General features: G+C 47.9%; 1 protein-coding gene across 5 annotated transcripts in view; it reads left to right on the plus strand.

Annotated features, from left to right (window-relative positions):
* The window catches only part of KHDC4 (KH domain containing 4, pre-mRNA splicing factor), a 43253-nt gene extending 22594 nt beyond the window's left edge, over nucleotides 1–20659 (plus strand). For 4 of the 5 annotated variants that reach the window (XM_078622731.1, XM_078622732.1, XM_078622733.1 and 1 more), the window contains exons 11-14: nucleotides 7137–7232; nucleotides 11579–11694; nucleotides 12584–12705; nucleotides 16731–20659. In XM_078622731.1, the coding sequence (XP_078478857.1) occupies nucleotides 7137–7232; nucleotides 11579–11694; nucleotides 12584–12705; nucleotides 16731–16846 (450 nt within the window). In that variant the 3' untranslated portion in view covers nucleotides 16847–20659. Of the gene's footprint in view, nucleotides 1–7136; nucleotides 7233–11578; nucleotides 11695–12583; nucleotides 12706–16730 lie in introns of those variants that run through there. The other variant, XM_078622735.1, reaches the window with a different exon arrangement.
* Nucleotides 20660–22674: the final 2015 nt, after the last annotated feature.

A 22674-nucleotide genomic window follows, 5' to 3' on the forward strand; every position in this document is an offset into this window, starting at 1 on the left:
CCCACTACATCAAAAAATGTTTTTGCTGTCGTGAGCCCACTACATCAAAAAATGTTTTTACTGTCGTGAGCCCACTACAGCAAAAAATGTTTTTGCTGTCGTGAGCCCACTACATCAAAAAATGTTTTTGCTGTCGTGAGCCCACTACATCAAAAATGTTTTTACTGTCGTGAGCCCACTACATCAAAAAATGTTTTTGCTGTCGTGAGCTCACTACATCAAAAAATGTTTTTGCTGTCGTGAGCCCACTACATCAAAAAATGTTTTTGCTGTCGTGAGCCCACTACATCAAAAAATGTTTTTACTGTCGTGAGCCCACTACATCAAAAAATGTTTTTGCTGTCGTGAGCCCACTACATCAAAAATGTTTTTACTGTCGTGAGCCCACTACATCAAAAAATGTTTTTGCTGTCGTGAGCCCACTACATCAAAAAATGTTTTTGCTGTCGTGAGCCCACTACATCAAAAAATGTTTTTGCTGTCGTGAGCCCACTACATCAAAAAATGTTTTTACTTTAGTGAGCCCACTACATCAAAAATGTTTTTACTGTCGTGAGCCCACTACATCAAAAAATGTTTTTGCTGTCGTGAGCCCACTACATCAAAAATGTTTTTACTTTAGTGAGCCCACTACATCAAAAATGTTTTTACTTTAGTGAGCCCACTACATCAAAAATGTTTTTACTGTCGTGAGCCCACTACATCAAAAATGTTTTTACTTTAGTGAGCCCACTACATCAAAAATGTTTTTACTGTCGTGAGCCCACTACATCAAAAAATGTTTTTGCTGTCGTGAGCCCACTACATCAAAAAATGTTTTTACTGTCATGAGCCCACTACATCAAAAAATGTTTTTGCTGTCATGAGCCCACTACATCAAAAATGTTTTTGCTGTCGTGAGCCCACTACATCAAAAAATGTTTTTGCTGTCGTGAGCCCACTACATCAAAAATGTTTTTGCTGTCATGAGCCCACTACATCAAAAATGTTTTTGCTGTCATGAGCCCACTACATCAAAAAATGTTTTTGCTGTCGTGAGCCCACTACATCAAAAAATGTTTTTGCTGTCATGAGCCCACTACATCAAAAATGTTTTTGCTGTCATGAGCCCACTACATCAAAAAATGTTTTTGCTGTCGTGAGCCCACTACATCAAAAATGTTTTTACTGTCGTGAGCCCACTACATCAAAAATGTTTTTGCTGTCATGAGCCCACTACATCAAAAAATGTTTTTGCTGTCGTGAGCCCACTACATCAAAAATGTTTTTACTGTCATGAGCCCACTACATCAAAAAATGTTTTTACTGTCATGAGCCCACTACATCAAAAATGTTTTTACTGTCGTGAGCTCACTACATCAAAAATGTTTTTACTGTCATGAGCCCACTACATCAAAAAATGTTTTTACTGTCATGAGCCCACTACATCAAAAATGTTTTTACTGTCATGAGCTCACTACATCAAAAATGTTTTTACTGTCATGAGCCCACTACATCAAAAATGTTTTTACTGTCATGAGCTCACTACATCAAAAATGTTTTTACTGTCATGAGCTCACTACATCAAAAATGTTTTTACTGTCATGAGCTCACTACATCAAAAAATGTTTTTACTGTCATGAGCCCACTACATCAAAAAATGTTTTTACTGTCATGAGCTCACTACATCAAAAATGTTTTTACTGTCATGAGCCCACTACATCAAAAAATGTTTTTACTGTCATGAGCCCACTACATCAAAAATGTTTTTACTGTCATGAGCCCACTACATCAAAAATGTTTTTACTGTCATGAGCCCACTACATCAAAAATGTTTTTGCTGTCGTGAGCCCACTACATCAAAAAATGTTTTTACTGTCGTGAGCCCACTACATCAAAAAATGTTTTTGCTGTCGTGAGCCCACTACATCAAAAAATGTTTTTGCTGTCGTGAGCCCACTACATCAAAAATGTTTTTACTGTCATGAGCCCACTACATCAAAAAATGTTTTTACTGTCGTGAGCCCACTACATCAAAAATGTTTTTACTGTCGTGAGCCCACTACATCAAAAAATGTTTTTACTGTCATGAGCCCACTACATCAAAAATGTTTTTACTGTCATGAGCCCACTACATCAAAAATGTTTTTACTGTCGTGAGCCCACTACATCAAAAATGTTTTTATTGTCATGAGCCCACTACATCAAAAATGTTTTTATTGTCATGAGCCCACTACATCAAAAATGTTTTTATTGTCATGAGCCCACTACATCAAAAATGTTTTTATTGTCATGAGCCCACTACATCAAAAAATGTTTTTATTGTCATGAGCCCACTACATCAAAAATGTTTTTATTGTCATGAGCCCACTACATCAAAAATGTTTTTATTGTCATGAGCCCACTACATCAAAAATGTTTTTACTGTCGTGAGCCCACTACATCAAAAAATGTTTTTACTGTCGTGAGCCCACTACATCAAAAATGTTTTTACTTTAGTGAGCCCACTACATCAAAAAATGTTTTTACTGTCGTGAGCCCACTACATCAAAAATGTTTTTACTGTCGTGAGCCCACTACATCAAAAATGTTTTTACTGTCATGAGCCCACTACATCAAAAAATGTTTTTACTGTCATGAGCCCACTACATCAAAAAATGTTTTTACTGTCGTGAGCCCACTACATCAAAAAATGTTTTTACTGTCATGAGCCCACTACATCAAAAAATGTTTTTACTGTCGTGAGCCCACTACATCAAAAATGTTTTTACTGTCGTGAGCCCACTACATCAAAAAATGTTTTTACTGTCATGAGCCCACTACATCAAAAAATGTTTTTACTGTCGTGAGCCCACTACATCAAAAATGTTTTTGCTGTCGTGAGCCCACTACATCAAAAAATGTTTTTACTGTCATGAGCCCACTACATCAAAAAATGTTTTTACTGTCGTGAGCCCACTACATCAAAAAATGTTTTTACTGTCATGAGCCCACTACATCAAAAAATGTTTTTACTGTCGTGAGCCCACTACATCAAAAATGTTTTTACTGTCATGAGCCCACTACATCAAAAAATGTTTTTATTGTCATGAGCCCACTACATCAAAAAATGTTTTTATTGTCATGAGCCCACTACATCAAAAATGTTTTTACTGTCGTGAGCCCACTACATCAAAAAATGTTTTTACTGTCGTGAGCCCACTACATCAAAAATGTTTTTACTGTCATGAGCCCACTACATCAAAAATGTTTTTACTGTCATGAGCCCACTACATCAAAAATGTTTTTGCTGTCGTGAGCCCACTACATCAAAAATGTTTTTACTGTCATGAGCCCACTACATCAAAAATGTTTTTACTGTCATGAGCCCACTACATCAAAAATGTTTTTACTGTCGTGAGCCCACTACATCAAAAATGTTTTTACTTTAGTGAGCCCACTACATCAAAAATGTTTTTACTGTCGTGGGCCCACTACATCAAAAAATGTTTTTACTGTCGTGAGCCCACTACATCAAAAATGTTTTTACTGTCGTGAGCCCACTACATCAAAAATGTTTTTACTTTAGTGGGCCCACTACATCAAAAATGTTTTTACTGTCATGAGCTCACTACATCAAAAATGTTTTTACTGTCGTGAGCCCACTACATCAAAAATGTTTTTACTGTCATGAGCTCACTACATCAAAAATGTTTTTACTGTCATGAGCCCACTACATCAAAAATGTTTTTACTGTCATGAGCCCACTACATCAAAAATGTTTTTACTGTCGTGAGCCCACTACATCAAAAATGTTTTTACTGTCATGAGCCCACTACATCAAAAATGTTTTTACTGTCGTGAGCCCACTACATCAAAAATGTTTTTACTGTCATGAGCCCACTACATCAAAAATGTTTTTACTGTCGTGAGCCCACTACATCAAAAATGTTTTTACTGTCGTGAGCCCACTACATCAAAAATGTTTTTACTGTCATGAGCCCACTACATCAAAAATGTTTTTACTGTCATGAGCTCACTACATCAAAAATGTTTTTACTGTCATGAGCCCACTACATCAAAAATGTTTTTACTGTCGTGAGCCCACTACATCAAAAATGTTTTTACTGTCATGAGCTCACTACATCAAAAATGTTTTTACTGTCGTGAGCCCACTACATCAAAAATGTTTTTACTGTCGTGAGCCCACTACATCAAAAATGTTTTTACTTTAGTGAGCCCACTACATCAAAAATGTTTTTACTTTAGTGAGCCCACTACATCAAAAATGTTTTTACTGTCGTGAGCCCACTACATCAAAAAATGTTTTTACTGTCGTGAGCTCACTACATCAAAAAATGTTTTTACTGTCGTGAGCCCACTACATCAAAAATGTTTTTACTGTCGTGAGCCCACTACATCAAAAATGTTTTTACTGTCGTGAGCCCACTACATCAAAAATGTTTTTGCTGTCGTGAGCTCACTACATCAAAAATGTTTTTACTGTCATGAGCCCACTACATCAAAAATGTTTTTGCTGTCATGAGCCCACTACATCAAAAATGTTTTTGCTGTCGTGAGCCCACTACATCAAAAATGTTTTTGCTGTCGTGAGCCCACTACATCAAAAATGTTTTTGCTGTCATGAGCCCACTACATCAAAAATGTTTTTACTTTAGTGGGCCCACTACATCAAAAATGTTTTTACTGTCATGAGCCCACTACATCAAAAATGTTTTTACTTTAGTGGGCCCACTACATCAAAAATGTTTTTACTGTCATGAGCTCACTACATCAAAAATGTTTTTACTGTCGTGAGCCCACTACATCAAAAATGTTTTTACTGTCATGAGCTCACTACAGCAAAAATGTTTTTACTGTCATGAGCCCACTACATCAAAAATGTTTTTACTGTCATGAGCCCACTACATCAAAAATGTTTTTACTGTCGTGAGCTCACTACATCAAAAATGTTTTTACTGTCGTGAGCCCACTACAGCAAAAATGTTTTTACTGTCATGAGCCCACTACATCAAAAATGTTTTTACTGTCGTGAGCCCACTACATCAAAAATGTTTTTACTTTAGTGAGCCCACTACATCAAAAATGTTTTTACTGTCGTGAGCCCACTACATCAAAAATGTTTTTGCTGTCGTGAGCTCACTACATCAAAAATGTTTTTACTGTCATGAGCCCACTACAGCAAAAATGTTTTTACTTTAGTGGGCCCACTACATCAAAAATGTTTTTACTGTCATGAGCTCACTACATCAAAAATGTTTTTACTGTCGTGAGCCCACTACATCAAAAATGTTTTTACTTTAGTGGGCCCACTACATCAAAAATGTTTTTACTGTCATGAGCTCACTACAGCAAAAATGTTTTTACTTTAGTGGGCCCACTACATCAAAAATGTTTTTACTGTCATGAGCTCACTACATCAAAAATGTTTTTACTGTCATGAGCCCACTACATCAAAAATGTTTTTACTGTCATGAGCTCACTACATCAAAAAATGTTTTTACTGTCATGAGCCCACTACATCAAAAATGTTTTTACTGTCATGAGCTCACTACATCAAAAATGTTTTTACTGTCATGAGCTCACTACATCAAAAAATGTTTTTACTGTCATGAGCCCACTACATCAAAAATGTTTTTACTGTCATGAGCCCACTACATCAAAAATGTTTTTACTGTCATGAGCTCACTACATCAAAAATGTTTTTACTGTCATGAGCCCACTACATCAAAAATGTTTTTACTGTCGTGAGCCCACTACATCAAAAATGTTTTTACTGTCATGAGCTCACTACATCAAAAAATGTTTTTACTGTCATGAGCTCACTACATCAAAAAATGTTTTTACTGTCATGAGCTCACTACATCAAAAAATGTTTTTACTGTCATGAGCCCACTACATCAAAAAATGTTTTTACTGTCATGAGCTCACTACATCAAAAAATGTTTTTACTGTCATGAGCTCACTACATCAAAAAATGTTTTTACTGTCATGAGCCCACTACATCAAAAATGTTTTTACTGTCATGAGCCCACTACATCAAAAATGTTTTTACTGTCATGAGCCCACTACATCAAAAATGTTTTTACTGTCATGAGCCCACTACATCAAAAATGTTTTTACTGTCATGAGCCCACTACATCAAAAATGTTTTTACTGTCGTGAGCCCACTACATCAAAAATGTTTTTACTGTCATGAGCCCACTACATCAAAAATGTTTTTACTGTCATGAGCCCACTACATCAAAAATGTTTTTACTGTCATGAGCCCACTACATCAAAAATGTTTTTACTTTAGTGAGCCCACTACATCAAAAATGTTTTTACTTTAGTGGGCCCACTACATCAAAAATGTTTTTACTGTCGTGGGCCCACTACATCAAAAAATGTTTTTACTTTAGTGAGCCCACTACATCAAAAATGTTTTTACTTTAGTGAGCCCACTACATCAAAAATGTTTTTACTTTAGTGAGCCCACTACATCAAAAATGTTTTTACTTTAGTGGGCCCACTACATCAAAAATGTTTTTACTTTAGTGAGCCCACTACATCAAAAATGTTTTTACTGTCGTGGGCCCACTACATCAAAAATGTTTTTACTGTCGTGAGCCCACTACAGCAAAAATAAGAAAAATGTTGCTGTGGGTTGTCCCACCTGATGACGGAAGCTTGTGTTGCCTCCGAAACGTCGTGATTTTAATTTTCACCCACGTGATTTTACCGAAAGAACCAAAGAGTACATGGATCCTTGCAGTCACGAAAACTTCAAATCTAAAAATGGGGTATAGTTGAAGTCGCTCCCCAGGCTTCTTGTCTTCACTCGCGATGCAGCAATCCATCTCGCTCCTGCACACGAGCCTATCTCGTCGTTCTGTCTTCACGGCAGATCCCCTCCTTTAGCTGCCACTCCGTTGTTATTCTTGAACGTTGCCAATCGTCCGTTCCGGCCGTCACGTGTCTCTCTCCAAGCCCCCACTTTTTTATTTGTTTTTACCAGTCGGTGAGGTTTTCCTCACCTGAACCGTACGATCCCATCAGCGCGTTGCCTAACACTCTCGCGCACCGTTGAATACACAGTTCAATGTGCACATCGCTTTTATACGGTATGAGAATCTTCTCCAATCCCTGTGTTCCAGCAGCATCCGCAGCAGACGCAGCAGCAGCAGCAGCCAGCTGCGACGGTGGCAGCTAGCAAGCGGCGCTTTGTCGAAGAGCTCGACAAGGCCGACCCGTCCAGGCTGCTTGGATACCAGGTAACTAACCACATAGCGCCACCCACTCAGTTCACCACAGCAAGGGCTCCGTACTGTCGTCGTTATTATTATTTTGTTATTATTAGTACGACTATGACGCCTGGTTTATCCGGGAAAGCCTCCCTGCTTGTCAGTGACTCTTTGTTCAGTAATGTCCTGCCAACTTTTTGGTCATTAGCGGTGCGATTAGATTTTTTTTTCTTTCAAAATTGGACCGTCACGCCGGCACGCAAATGTTGCCGCTCTCGCGAATGACGTCACGGGGTCTTTCACGTTCGCTGCGAAGCGGAAGGCACATTGCTGTTAGTACGTGCTGCAGTATTAGCCAGGGCAGCCGCTTCATTTGAACCTCGGTCGTTCTCCCGCTAGGTCGTGTCGCTGCCACAATAGGGGGGTGGTGAGGGAGGGAAGGTAAGAAGACCGTCTCACCTCTGTTCCAATGTGCCGCTGGACGGGAGGTGATGGGCGGTGCCTGACGATGCCGTCGTCATTATTAGCTTCATCACACTGGATGTGGCTTATAGGGGGGTTCCCTGCCTTTGCAAGGCAGGATGGGTGGGGGAGTGACCTCTTTTTGTTACTTTACTTTTTGACTAATCGATGAATTGCCCCGGCTCTTCTCTCCTGCATGGATCGGAAACCCCGCTGTGTGAGTGCATCCTGCGATGCGGGATACGTGGTGTTGCTGCAGAGTGTGGCTCTTGAGTGCGTGTTGCCTGTGCTTGTGCGAGTGTGTGGGGGGAGCGGTGGCACAGCGGTTGATGCACTGAGCTACGAAGCCGGCGAGCCGAGTTTGATTCCCGCCCAAGTTCAACACCAGTGATGATTATCTGAACCAGTCCTGGGCCTCCCCGAGGTCCGATTAGAATGGTTGGCTCCGTACGGTGCAAAAGAAGCTCAACATATATACATCCAAATGAGTTCCTGGTGCTATGTGTACCGCGGTGGCAAGATCTTAACTTCCTCGCCTTGTATACACAGGAGGTGTTGTGGGTTCAATCTCGACCCTCAAGCCTGTATATTTGGATTTACACTATGAGATCTCTTTTACCAGTGGCAAAATATAATGGTAGGTTTTGACCCTTTTAACTGGTACAAAACTGACACCTTTATTCAAGGCATCATGTTTGCAATGACCACAACACAAGTAGTCAATAAAGCAAACAAAAAGAAGCAACTCTGATAAGGATAATAATATGCACTGTCCTTGAAGTTGATTGGCCCACACCCGAGACGGCTTTCTTTAGAGCCTAGTCCCCATTGGTGTAGGGCCAGATGACACCAGAAGGCGTACAACTCAAAAACAGTGCAATATCAGAGTATTGAGAGTTCGGGGTAAACATTTACACTATGAGATCTCTTTTACCAGTGGCAAAATATAATGGTAGGTTTTTACCCTTTTAACTGGTACCATTATATTTTGCCACTGGTAAAAGAGATCTCATAGTGTAAATGTTTACCCCGAACTCTCAATACTCTGATATTGCACTGTTTTTGAGTTGTACGCCTTCTGGTGTCATCTGGCCCTACACCAATGGGGACTAGGCTCTAAAGAAAGCCGTCTCGGGTGTGGGCCAATCAACTTCAAGGACAGTGCATATTATTATCCTTATCAGAGTTGCTTCTTTTTGTTTGCTTTATTGACTACTTGTGTTGTGGTCATTGCAAACATGATGCCTTGAATAAAGGTGTCAGTTTTGTACCAGTTAAAAGGGTAAAAACCTACCATTACTGTATATTTGGAGTTTGCGTGTTCTCCCCGTGGTCGCGTGGATTTTTCTCCGGGTCCTCCGGCTTTTCCCTCCACGTTTAGAAACCTGCATTCAGAGTTTTTGCCTGTTGTGGTTCTGGGCCTCCCCTAGGTCGACTCAGCATCAAATGAGTACCTGGTGCTGGCCACCCACCCCCTCGTCTGCTGTACCAGCCTTAGTAGGTGCTCGCTAATAGTACTTGCCCCAACAGTCTGTTAAAGATTATATGGGGGATCTTTATATGACTGAGAGTGTGTTGTGGCGAGGTGGGTGGAGCGGTAGTGTGGATGTTAGCGCATTGCGTTGTAAATCCGGAGTTGATTGCACAGCTATTATAACAATTATCTAAATCTTTCCTGGGCTTCCCCTAGTTCGTCTCGGCCTTAAAAAGGTACGTGGTCTGTTGTGTAAGACATCAACACCGGGGAGACAAAGGCAGCCGGGCGAGGTGTTGTCTACAGCACCCCCCCATTGTGCCAACTTTAATAGGCGCTCACTAACAGCACTTGCTCCTAGAGTCTGTCGGCTGTCGGGAGGGTGGGGATCTTTTTTGTCTTTGTGGCAGCTGAAATCAACCAGTGCTGCTTCTGTGTTGCCACGATTGTACGCGCGATGTCGCTATCGGTGTCGAGAGTAACAACGACTCTACATTCGGCAATAACACTGCCTTGAAAGTAACAAAAATATATATAAAATATACATGATGAAACAAATCATACGAACATAAAATAACAAAAAAATGGCTTTTGGATTATATTATGATAAGTAAAACCCCATTAGAATTTTTTTTTTTAGAAACTTGTGGTCGTCAACACTTGGGGCAAGGGCCTTGCTGCATAGCAAGCGCATAGCACGTGCTCCGAAGAAGGTCCATTGCCTGAAACGTCGCCTGTTACTTAGCCTTTTTAAGGCCAAACGGTTCTAATTCCGCCCCTGCGGTCGGCACGTTTGGCTACGGTACGGTCTAACACGGTTGACGAGCGAGTTTATTTGTTGCTTGTGCGCGCCGCTGCTCACGTAGCAGCAGCCGCAGCATCGGCGTCTCCGACGTAATGTGTTTTATCATCGTAGACGCACTTTCTCCGGTGAGTACGAGTCTCCGTCGCGGGTCTCGCCGCGCTTTTCTCTCCCTGACGAGCGCTGAACGCAGCCGCCTGCAAATAGATTTCACGTTTGCAGGCGGCATCGGTGGTTTGGATTCCATTCGTGGGGGGGGGGGGGGGTGGGCTTTCTATGTACAGTGCGAAAGAAGTTCAGTATAAAGCACTTACTGCCCATCGACGAACACTCCCCGTAGACTCTACCCATAGATGAACACTACCCCTCAACTCAACACTGACCATATACTCAACACTGCCCATAGACTCAACACTACCCATAGACTCAACACTGCCCATAGACTCAACACTGCCCGTAGACTCAACACTGCCCATAGACTCAACACTGCCCATAGACTCAACACTACCCATAGACTCAACACTGCCCATAGACTCAACACTGCCCATAGACTCAACACTACCCATAGGCTCAACACTACCCATAGACTCAACACTACCCATAGACTCAACACTGCCCATAGACTCAACACTACCCGTAGACTCAACACTGCCCATAGACTCAACACTGCCCATAGACTCAACACTACCCATAGACTCAACACTGCTCATAGACTAACACTACCCATAGACTCAACACTGCCCATAGACTCAACACTACCCATAGACTCAACACTGCCCATAGACTCAACACTGCCCATAGACTCAACACTACCCGTAGACTCAACACTGCTCATAGACTAACACTACCCATAGACTCAACACTGCCCATAGACTCAACACTACCCATAGACTCAACACTGCCCATAGACTCAACACTGCCCATAGACTCAACACTGCCCATAGACTCAACACTGCCCATAGACTCAACACTGCCCATAGACTCAACACTGCCCATAGACTCAACACTGCCCATAGACTCAACACTGCACGTCCGATTAGCACGGTTGGCTACGTTTGGTGCGAAAGAAGTTCAGCAGACGTGTCCAGCGTCCCTTTTTCAAGAGGCGACGTCGTTTGCTGAAATGATTACGGCGCATCGGAGAAGCTGTTGCAACCTGGCTGAGGTGTGTGGCGAATCGCCACCCTGAGTCTCGTGTCTCTGCCCGCGTTCCCGCTCCAACAGAGCAACGGACGGAAGCCCCCTACTCCTCTCCTGTTTACAGCACTTGAGCCAGTTGAAGAAATTCCACATTTCTGTGGCGGGGGCGAGCACATTCGTAACGTACGCGTGCTCACAGCAGCAGCAGCGGCAGGCCACAATGCTGAAGGGGTAGGGCAACGCACGCAACAAAATAGCCCAAACGATCAGAAAAGCAACACCACGCCCGAGGGCACGCAACACCGTCTTGCGGAGGTTAGCGGTGTGGCCGCGAACGACTGTGCCCCCAAACAGCCCTTTCGTGAGCAATGCGGCGTTGGTGTTGCCGGCGTTGGTGTTGCCGGCGGTGGTTTTGCCGCCGGGCGGCGGTGAGATAAGCGACGCGCGTGGGTGTGTGACGGCACTGACTTGCTGCTTTCCCTTCCGCTGTGTTTGTAGCATGGCCCCATTCACTTATCTCACTCGAGTGCAGGCTCCTCGCAGAGTGCAGCCGGGATGTCCGCCTCAAGCCTCGCCACTCGCAGCGGAGGTGCTGACGCACGCTCCGGTGACAGGTGACGACGCGCGCCGCTAGCCCGCCGTGTTTTGTTGTCGCTAGCAGCTGTTTACCGCTCGCCCGACTTTCCCGGTCGTCGACTCGCCCCAACCCTCGCCGCTCCAGCGGGGTTAGAGGGGGGCGCTTCAAAAAAATGTTGACACTTACATGGGACTATCGTTTTTTAATGGAAAAAGAACAGATAATTCACTGTAACATGATGACAAATGTTTGTTAATAGCTTCATAAAGTGAACGAGTCTCCGCTTGTTAAGACAAATTTGAAGCACCCTGTACAATGCAGCAGGGGAGGCTGTTTGGGCAGTATGTACATAATAGAGGTTTTCTTTTTGTTGGGTTAATCACGTAAATAAATCAATGTGTAGTTAAACCCGACACCGCCAACTAGTAAGGGTTGTCACGTAAACAGAATATGCCAATTCGTCACTAGTACAGCACTAGTGTGTTGTGTGGTGTAGTGTATAGTGTAGTGTATAGTGTAGTGTATAGTGTACTATACTAGTACAGCACACCAGTGTGTTGGAGAGCCAAGCCACAACATTTACAATCTGAGTACGACGTTTCGCCAGTAATTACAACCAGCATTATGCATGTGCATTATGCAAGCCAATTGTTCTTGTACCTGTGGGTGGTGGCGGTTTATATTTACGCGATCTAATCCAAAAAAAAAATCTATTATTAATTATATTGGTCGCGAAAGGCTACTTTGTTAAACCGTATGTACACGCGTTGAACTCCTTTCTCACCGTACGTCGCCAACTGTGCTAATCGGAGGTGCTCTGTGGGGGGGGGAGTGGGGGAGGAGAGTGCAGAGGCACGGGGTCTGAGTTGTTGAGCGTCCGCGCGATCCTGGCTTCTGTCCCGTTGTCGTGGTTGTCGTGGCGACAGCGAGCTGATGCCACCGCCGCCACCGCTGTCGGCAACATTCGTCGTGAGCCGCGCCGCGGACCGGGACAAGGGCCGGATGCCGCCATCACCACCCTCCTCCGCCCCCTCGACGGCGCCCGCAGGTGCGGGGGGAGCGCGCGCGCACTCGACACGCCGGGTGGTTGCGAGCAAGGGAGCCGTGCGCGCGATGGCGGGCCGCGGGCTTTGTTAATGGGTCTATTACAATTCTTCGCAAACACTCTTTTTCAGAAGCGACCTGACTATTACAAATGAGAGCTCGACGAAGCGGCGTGTCATCGCGTCGATATTTGCAGCAGCCAATTGAACGAAACGATGATTCTAAATGTGGAGGGGAAAACCGGAGAACCTGGAGAAATATCCACGGGGAGAGACAGATAGAGACACGCAAACTCCAAATCTAGAGCAGCAGGCGAGGTAGTTAACATCTCCGAGCCACCGTGATGATGAGAGAGCGACACCGCAAACTCCAAATACACAGCAGCAGGCGTGAGGGTCGGGATCAAACCCACGACCTCCTGTAGACCAGGCGAGGCAGTTAACATCTCATAGCCACCATGATGATGATAGAGAGACACGCAAACTCCAAATATACAGCAGCAGGCGTCAGGATCGAGATCAAACCCACGACCTCCTGTAGACCAGGCGAGGCAGTTAACATCTCATAGCCACCATGATGATGATAGAGAGACACGCAAACTCCAAATATACAGCAGCAGGCGTCAGGATCGGGATCAAACCCACGACCTCCTGTATACCAGGTGAGGTAATCAACATCTCCGAGCCACCGCGTCTACCCCACGATGCCGAGACGATTGCTCCGACGCTTTGGCTATGTTACGGCCGCATCGGAAATGGTGACATTCGCCGACTGGAAGAGATCTTTTCGGCGTCCACGTCCCCCCCCTCGCTCCAATTATATTTGCCTGGCGAAGATGGCGGTTCTATGAGTGGACTTTAATCCAGAGCTGTAGAGGCTACGAGGGGGTTGATGGATCGCACGCAGGTGCTGTGAAAGTCCCTTCCCGTGGCCGTCGAGGAGGGGAGGGGGAGCCGTTACGTACCCTGGCTCGGCCAGGATAAGGCAGCGGCGGTACGAGGACAACGTGGACTAACCTCCATCCGTTCCACCTGTGTGGGATAGCGTTGCCCTCTGGAACGCAGGGGTTTTTTCCGGGTCCTCTGGTCTCCTTCCACGTGTAAACACTCATTCATTGGCTGAAAGCATCTTTATATGTTGAGGACGTCAGAGCTTGGCCAGCAGCTGTAAATGTCGACGCGGCGGTTCTTCTCCGAGCCGCACTTTTACCGAATGTGTGAAACAAAGAGCTTTATAGCAGAGGTCGCAAACGGGTTTTGATTCCTTACCCGTACCCGGCCGCACCAGAGTCGCAAGCGGGTACCCTACCCGATACCCGGCTACTACCCGGCCGGGTATCGGGTAGGGTACGGGTACTCGATTGCGACCTCTGGGATGAAGCCATGTTGCAGGCGCGGGTGGGTTGATTTTAGGAATTGAATTGTGAGAAGAGACAAGACGTTGGGAAATGAGTGACAAACGGTGACTCACCAGTGACTCACGGCCTACCCGTACCCGGCCGGGTACGGGTAGCCGGGTATCGGGTAGGGTACGGGTATCGGGTACCCGATTGCGACCTCTGCTTTATAACTCATCGGATTCCTCCGGGGTGAATAATCTGATTATTTGAGAGCGAGCGAACGCTGTGCAGTGGGCGGGCTTTGTTTACAAGTCGTCGTCGTCTAGCATCCTTCTCTCTCGCTTGCCTTCGCCGAGCGAAAGTGGTGACGTGTACGGTCGATTCATCCAGCAGTGGATTGGCATCAGGGGGGGCCCTACGTGTCGTTTTACACAATCGCAGGAAACGTTACGTAAAGATTACAGATTACAAAAATCTTAATTTGCTGATTTGTGTATACATTGTGAGTGTTTCTATTAACACATCACCGCTGTGGAGGCGACGCTAATGTTGTCCCCGTGTCCCCCTGTCCCATGTCCCGTGGTCCTGCCTCGCCGCGCCCGTCCCGTCCGCCACGGGTCGTCCTCTCTTCCAACGCGTCCGCCGCCTGGACGCGCACCCTCGAACTATCACCCTGGAAAGTATTCCCTTCCTTCCTCCCTTTCTCCTGCTGCTCCGAATGTCCTTCGCTCTCCAACTTATCTGACATTCTCTCGCTCGCTCTCTCTCTCTCGTCTTGGTTTGTGATGTCGGGTGGGTTGGTTGGTGGGTGGTTGGTTTGTGTGGCGGGTGGTTGGTTTGTTTGGTGGGTGGTTGTGTTATGGGTTTGGTGGGTGGGTTGATTGTGTTATGGTCTTGGTGGGTGGGTTGTGTTGTGGGTTGGTTGGTGGGTGGGTTGGTTGTGTTGTGGTCTTGGTGGATGGTTGTGTTGTGGTCTTGGTGGGTGGGTTGGTTGTGTTGTGGTCTTGGTGGGTGGGTTGTGTTGTGGGTTTGGTGGGTGGGTTGTGTTGTGGTCTTGGTGGGTGGGTTGTGTTGTGGGTTGGTTGGTGGGTGGGTTGGTTGTGTTGTGGTCTTGGTGGGTGGGTTGGTTGTGTTGTGGTCTTGGTGGGTGGGTGGGTTGGTTGTGTTGTGGTCTTGGTGGGTGGGTGGGTTGGTTGTGTTGTGGTCTTGGTGGGTGGGTTGGTTGTGTTGTGGTCTTGGTGGGTGGGTTGGTTGTGTTGTGGTCTTGGTGGGTGGGTTGGTTGTGTTGTGGTCTTGGTGGGTGGGTTGGTTGTGTTGTGGTCTTGGTGGGTGGGTTGGTTGTGTTGTGGGTTTGGTGGGTGGGTTGGTTGTGTTGTGGGTTTGGTGGGTGGTTGTGTTGTGGTCTTGGTGGGTGGGTTGGTTGTGTTGTGGTCTTGGTGGGTGGGTTGGTTGTGTTGTGGGTTTGGTGGGTGGGTGGTTGTGTTGTGGGTTTGGTGGGTGGGTTGGTTGTGTTGTGGGTTTGGTGGGTGGGTGGTTGTGTTGTGGTCTTGGTGGGTGGTTGTGTTGTGGTCTTGGTGGGTGGTTGTGTTGTGGTCTTGGTGGGTGGGTTGGTTGTGTTGTGGGTTTGGTGGGTGGGTTGGTTGTGTTGTGGGTTTGGTGGGTGGGTGGTTGTGTTGTGGTTTTGGTGGGTGGGTTGGTTGTGTTGTGGTCTTGGTGGGTGGGTTGGTTGTGTTGTGGGTTTGGTGGGTGGGTTGGTTGTGTTGTGGGTTTGGTGGGTGGGTGGTTGTGTTGTGGTCTTGGAGGGTGGGTTGGTTGTGTTGTGGTCTTGGTGGGTGGGTGGTTGTGTTGTGGTCTTGGTGGGTGGGTTGGTTGTGTTGTGGGTTTGGTGGGTGGGTGGTTGTGTTGTGGTCTTGGTGGGTGGGTTGGTTGTGTTGTGGGTTTGGTGGGTGGGTGGTTGTGTTGTGGTCTTGGTGGGTGGGTTGGTTGTGTTGTGGGTTTGGTGGGTGGGTGGTTGTGTTGTGGGTTTGGTGGGTGGGTTGGTTGTGTTGTGGGTTTGGTGGGTGGGTGGTTGTGTTGTGGTCTTGGTGGGTGGGTGGTTGTGTTGTGGTCTTGGTGGGTGGGTTGGTTGTGTTGTGGGCTTGGTGGGTGGGTGGTTGTGTTGTGGTCTTGGTGGGTGGGTTGGTTGTGTTGTGGGTTTGGTGGGTGGGTGGTTGTGTTGTGGTCTTGGTGGGTGGGTTGGTTGTGTTGTGGTCTTGGTGGGTGGGTTGGTTGTGTTGTGGGTTTGGTGGGTGGGTGGTTGTGTTGTGGTCTTGGTGGGTGGGTTGGTTGTGTTGTGGTCTTGGTGGGTGGGTTGGTTGTGTTGTGGTCTTGGTGGGTGGGTTGGTTGTGTTGTGGTCTTGGTGGGTGGGTTGGTTGTGTTGTGGGTTTGGTGGGTGGGTGGTTGTGTTGTGGTCTTGGTGGGTTGGTTGTGTTGTGGGTTTGGTGGGTGGGTGGTTGTGTTGTGGGTTTGGTGGGTGGGTTGGTTGTGTTGTGGGTTTGGTGGGTGGGTGGTTGTGTTGTGGTCTTGGTGGGTGGGTTGGTTGTGTTGTGGTCTTGGTGGGTGGGTGGGTTGGTTGTGTTGTGGTCTTGGTGGGTGGGTTGGTTGTGTTGTGGGCTTGTTGCGTTTGTTGCCGTATATTCCTCTCTCAAAGAAGGGTACAGCAGCTCGAGTCCACCAAAGAAGGCGATGAAGTCTGACGAGAGGCTCAAGTATTTAATTCAGTACGGAGACTCCTCCGACGAAGAGGAAGGGAAAGGTCCCAACTAGAGTTGGGGGCGGTACCACCCCCCTCTCACGGGGCTCCCTCCCGGAGGAGCGAGAAGCACCCCCACAATTACTCCACGGGAGTCGCCCTTTAACGCGAATGCGCTTTGAACAACGGAGCTCCCCGGAAATGAGTACGTCCTGGGGAAGCGGGAGAGGCTGCAGAGCGGACGCTGGGCAAAATGCGGCAGCGGCCTGCCCCGGTTAATGCCGCGGTGAGTGTGCGCGTGCGTGTGTGTGTGGGGAGCGGTAGTATAACGGTTAGCAAGCTGCGCTGTGAACCCGGCGGGCCGAGTTTGATTCCCGCTCACGGCCAACACCAACGGTGACAATCATCCGAACCGGTCATGGGCCTCCCCTAAGTCGACTCGGCCTGAAATTAGTGCCTGGCACGGTGTAAACATTGCCGCTGGGGGAGACAAAGGCGGCCTGGCATGGTTTTGGCCACCCCCCCCCCCCCCTCGTGTGCCGTGCCGACATTCACAGATGCTACTCGTTAACAGCACTTGCCCCACAGTCAGTTCAGGCAATACGGGGGATCTTTGTATTAGCCTGAAGAACGCTGGGCACTGTACACTTGGGGGGGGGGGGGGCGAGGGGAGCGTTAAAGATCTCTTGGTGGCGTCGTTCGCGGCCGAGAGAGTGGTTGGGCCGTTGTGTGCCGGCGTCGTCACGCTCCAGATATTTGTTCGAATCGGGGAAAGTCCCCACCGCAAATGAATCCACGATGGGGGGGGTAAGGGGCGGGAGAGGGGGGGGGTAACGCACATTAACATCCCCCCCCCCGCACGACACGCCGTGAGCAAGTGGGAGAGCCTCCGGAGAAAGCAAGAGCCTGGAGAGAGAGAGAGACACCCAGCGAGGTTTTTGCGGGCAAATAAATCTGAAGCTGATGTGTCGTCGATAAAATTACGGAACGACGCCGCTGTTGTTTTAATGTGGGGGGGGGGGGGTGTAATACGGTGACTGCACACGCCGCAGTAGAGACTACATCCTGAACACCGCAGCCGTTTTGGTGTTTTTTTTTTCATCCAAGGGCTCGGGTGCTTTGTGTTCGCGCGCAACACCAGGAGACGCGGCGGGGACGCTGCCCCTTCCTGCGTTTTGTCATTCGCCGGCAGTGTACTTGACAGGGTAGGCAGGTTGCAATGTTGCTAAAGACGGTTTAGACGCGTCGAGCATTGCTTTAAATGCCACTGGGGTGTGTGGTTAAGTTGGGGCGTTGGAATTTCCATCCGGTGCAGATACAACGGCTAGACTGATCGATGCCCGGGTGCGTTCGAGGGATGGCTCCCCTATTGGTCAACCACGTGATGTGTGCTGATGATCTGGTGATTGCTGCTCACTCAGAGGAGGAGTTGGAGGTGCTGTTGCTGAACCTGGAGCGTGCCAGTTCCAAAACTAAGCACTTGCCTGGATATTTTGTGCCACCAAACACTCCACTCCCTCACCTCCCCATTGGTGATGGAGCAGTTGTGGAGAGAGTGGAGAATTCCAGTGTGCTTATGACCAGCTCCGGTTTGACAGCAGAGGTCTCACTCCGAATCAGTCGGGCGGCATTATCTTATCATCGGCTGCGCAATGCTGTGTGGAAGCTACCCTGGCCTGTCGCTCCGCACAAAGCTTCAGGTCTTCTCGGCCACTGTCATGCCCTCCCTTCTCCATGCTTGTGAAACGTGGACCCCTCGAACGTAACATATGCGCCAATTAGAAACATTCTGGCTGGCATGTCTACGATCCATCCTGGCTTTAACCAGGCTGGATTGTGTGAGGAGCTCACAAATCCTTGAAAGATGTGTAAATATTCCCATCAGTGAGCTCCTCCGGCAGGAAAGGCTTCGTTGGCTGGGTCATGTAGCCCGCATGCCCAGCCACCGCATGCCCAATCAGCTTCTGTTAGGCCGCATAGAGGGGGCTAAACGGGCACGACATAGGCTGGAGAAGAGATGGAGCTGATGCGGTACAGGAGGATGTGGAGCTGAGTGGACTTGCCAACGACTGGTACCAGCGGTGTCAAGATCGGCCTCGATGGAGGAGGCTCGTGAAGGACGCTACTGGGCAGTTGGAGGCAGTCGCCCTCCAACAGCAACGGAGGGCGGAGGAGCGACGCTCACAACAACGAGCAGAGCGCCGGGCGGCTAAAATGCAGCAAGTTGGCACAGTGGAGGGTACAGCTGGTGCATCAGCCAGTCATCTCAGTCAGCCATGGCACCTGGGTCTGTCCTGAGACCTCCTGTCAGCGAGCCTTTGACGCTTCACGTGGCCTCAAAGTGCACCTGGCATGGCACGGGCGCCATGGTGACGTCACCGTCACTTAGTGGCGAATGGCGGGTATTAGTTGGGGCATATTTTTGGGTAGACAATGGATAGTTCGGAGGTAATGGGTGAAAGCCATAGGACTGCCTTTCTAAAGCTCCCTATGCATTTTATGAAGTGTTTGGTCATTTGTACCGCGCGGTTACTTTGCTAAGCCAAGTGTCAATTTTCTCGCATGTTGAGTTTGCTCGGAGGACAACACACTGTGAGAGCGGCACCGCTGAGATCCTGCGTATGGACCTGAAAACTCAATTTCTCTGTACAAGAATACGGGCTCAACCGTGTGGGTTGACGGGTACGCGTTCTCAAGGCCAACGAGGCGATGTTCTCGGCCTGACCGCCACTACATGACGTACAGAGACCCCTAGGCTCGTATAGATACCCCCACAGGTTGACGTAGGAGAACCTGGAGAACTTTCATAGGTTGAGCTGTGATGAAACCGGGGCTGAGTTATCGAGCTGAACTTATTTCGCACCGTGCGTAGCCAACCGTGTTATTCAGGAGGTGCCGGGAAAAGGCAACGAATAGAACAAAAAGCAGTTGTCAAGAAACGATTTCTCAATTTCGATTTAAAAGTGCATCGCTCCCCCAAGTGGCTTCCTCATCAAGAGTTGGTCTCGGCCCCAAGTCACCAACGGGACCGTACAGAATAACCGTGGCGTTGCATTCGGCTCAACTTTCACCTCTGTGAATTTAATTTAACCGTCACGTGGCAAACGGCGACCGCACATCAGTGTGTTTCGGGGTTGCCCCTCACCCTACACCCCCACGGTGGCTACGAGATGTCGTCTCCCTCGCCTGATATGCAGGGAGGGGCGTGGGTTCGATTCCAACCCTTGACGCCTGCTGCTGTATATTTGGAGTTTGCATGTCGTCTCTCCCCGTGATCGTGTGGATTTTTCTCCGTGTCCTCCAGTTTCTCCCTTTTCACATTTTGGAATCGACATCACGCGTTTAGAATATTTGGCTGCTGTAAATTTCGACGTGGTGATGATGATGAGCCCACTTGGTTGGGCGATCATCTGGGGCCAGGTCGCTTCTGCAAAAGAGCTGTATGGCTCAGCGGGCCTTAGCTGCTGAAAAAATGTAAGTTTATTTGGGATAAAATTGAGACGAAAAAATTGGGGAGCTTCGTTGGCCTAATGTTCGCCAGCTGGCTAATAAGTGAATGAATGAAAGGGTATTCTTTAAAAAATGTCTTTGTTATGAAATGTCGTTTCACCTTCATGAGATGTGGTCAGCGCAGTATTAAAGCAAGCTGATATTGATGTGCCAGCAACGACGTTGGGGGGAAAATACAAATTAGAGAACATTTTAAAAAGATTTACAGAATTGCCCGCTTGTCTGTTAAATGGGTTTGGTGAGAAAACCTCATCACATTTGCAAAGTGAACAATTTTTAGAATCCATATTCTCTTAACACTCGCTAGAATGTTGTACAGTCGTTCGTATATGTTTACGAAAAAAGTCTTTAAAATAAAAAAATGCCTCCTTTTGAAATGTGTGCGCGTGTGTTGTGAGCAATTAATACCCAACTAAAACTTTTACATCCAGCTTTTTAGTATTCCCCATGCAAGCCTTGAGCACCCCCACACGGCAGAGGTCGCAACCGGGTACCCGATACCCGTACCCTACCCGATACCCGGCTACCCGTACCCGGCCGGGTAAGGGTACCGGGTACCCGTTTGCGACCCTGGTGCGGCCGGGTACGGGTACGCCGGGTATGACCCTGGTGCGGCCGGGTACGGGTAGGCCGTGAGTCACTGGTGAGTCACCGTTTGTCACTCATTTCCCAACGTCTTGTCTCTTCTCACAATTCAAGTTCCTAGAATCAACCCACCCGCGCCTGCAACATGGCTTCATCCCAGAGGTCGCAATCGGGTACCCGATACCCGTACCCTACCCGATACCCGGCCGAGTATGGGTAGGGTACGGGTACGGCCGGGTACGGGTACCCGTTTGCGACCCTGGTGCGGCCAGGTACGGGTAGGCCGTGAGTCACTGGTGAGTTACCGTTTGTCACTCATTTCGGGTAGGGTACGGGTAGGGAACGGTTACCCATTTGCGACCCTGGTGCGGCCGGGTACGGGTAAGGAATCAAAACCCGTTTGCGACCTCTGCCGCACGGCACGACACGGTAGCCAACCCGGTCCCCTTGGGCACCGACTCCACGGGGAGCTCCTCAACATCCACGCCGGCAAGCGGACGCGGTTCGCGCAGCTCTCAATGGCTGGCTCGTGCGCCCGGCAGTATTCACCAGGGCGGCCAGTGCGTGCTCCAACCACCAACCTCTGTGAAAAGTATTCGACCAAAATTTGCTTTTACCCGGTAAAGTCCACATCACCTACATATCTGCATTTTTCATAAATATGCTAAATTCCTATGTTGATATGCAAATTCCTTTGTCAAGGCGCCCTACTCATACCCAGCTTAAATATACGCTGCCAAGCTTAGCAGTGTTCATTCAGACGCTGTCTTTCCGACAGACCTGTTTTTCACCTGAGGACTGCCGCTTGCGTTGTGGCCGAAACGTCGTGAGAATTATTTTATTATGTTTTATTTTTATTATTTCCATTCTACGTGACTTTACCGAAAGAACCACGAAGATGAATCCCTGCAGTCACGAAAGCTTTAAATCGAAATCCACTGAGCTGTTTTCAGAAGCGACCTGGCCACTTGGCACGTCTTGTTTAAGGGATGGCGGAGTTTTAACGACGTTTCTATTTACGCGATCTCACCCAGAAAAACCTTGATCTTAATATTGGTGACTGAAGGCCTACGTGGTTGAACTTGGCCATACCATGATAGGTCAACGAGAAGTGGTGTATGTGGAAAGTTGTACCGGTGGCCTTTTTAATGGGGGACCCTGACGTGCGGTCCTCACACTGCTCATGTCTCGGCAAAAAGTGGCGGTGAAGAAACGCCGCTCTTAAAGCTGCACGTTGGTTCTTGACGCGGAGGGAAAACCCAGAAGACCCAGAGGGAAAAATCCACGGGGAGAGAGGCACGCAAACTCCAAATGTCCAGCAGGCGTCAGAGTCGAGCCCACGACCTCCTGCATCGCAGGCGAGGTAGTTAGCGTCTTCGCTGGACGCTGCTGAGACGGTGTGACTTGAACGTGGGCTCGGGCACCCGTCGTCATTTTTGCATCGTTCATTCGGTCAAAAAGAACAAAAGTTGCCCTCTTAAAAAATAGCTTTTATTAAATATTTCGCTTTGACGTTTCGCAAACGTGACCGTGCAAAATAAAGTTAACGGACCTTCCGCCAACGCGCTTGCGCAATCTTAGCTTGGCGATGAGGGCTGCGGTGTCGGCGGGGGGAGCGTGAATGCGAGGCGGGGAATGAAGCGAGGGGGGGGGCGAGGTGCATTTTTATCACGCGACGACATCTGCGAAAGTCAGCGGCTCGCGAGAAATGTGTGAGCCCCCACCACCCCCCCCCGAGCAAACCACCGGTTTGAGAGAGCGACGTGCGTTCCAAAGAAAACAACAGCTCCCGTGGGGGGGGGGGTGG

The sequence above is a fragment of the Lampetra planeri genome, unplaced genomic scaffold (genome assembly GCF_965212315.1).
Source record: "Lampetra planeri unplaced genomic scaffold, kcLamPlan1.2.h2 scaffold_175, whole genome shotgun sequence".
In the NCBI taxonomy this organism is placed as follows: domain Eukaryota; kingdom Metazoa; phylum Chordata; class Hyperoartia; order Petromyzontiformes; family Petromyzontidae; genus Lampetra; species Lampetra planeri.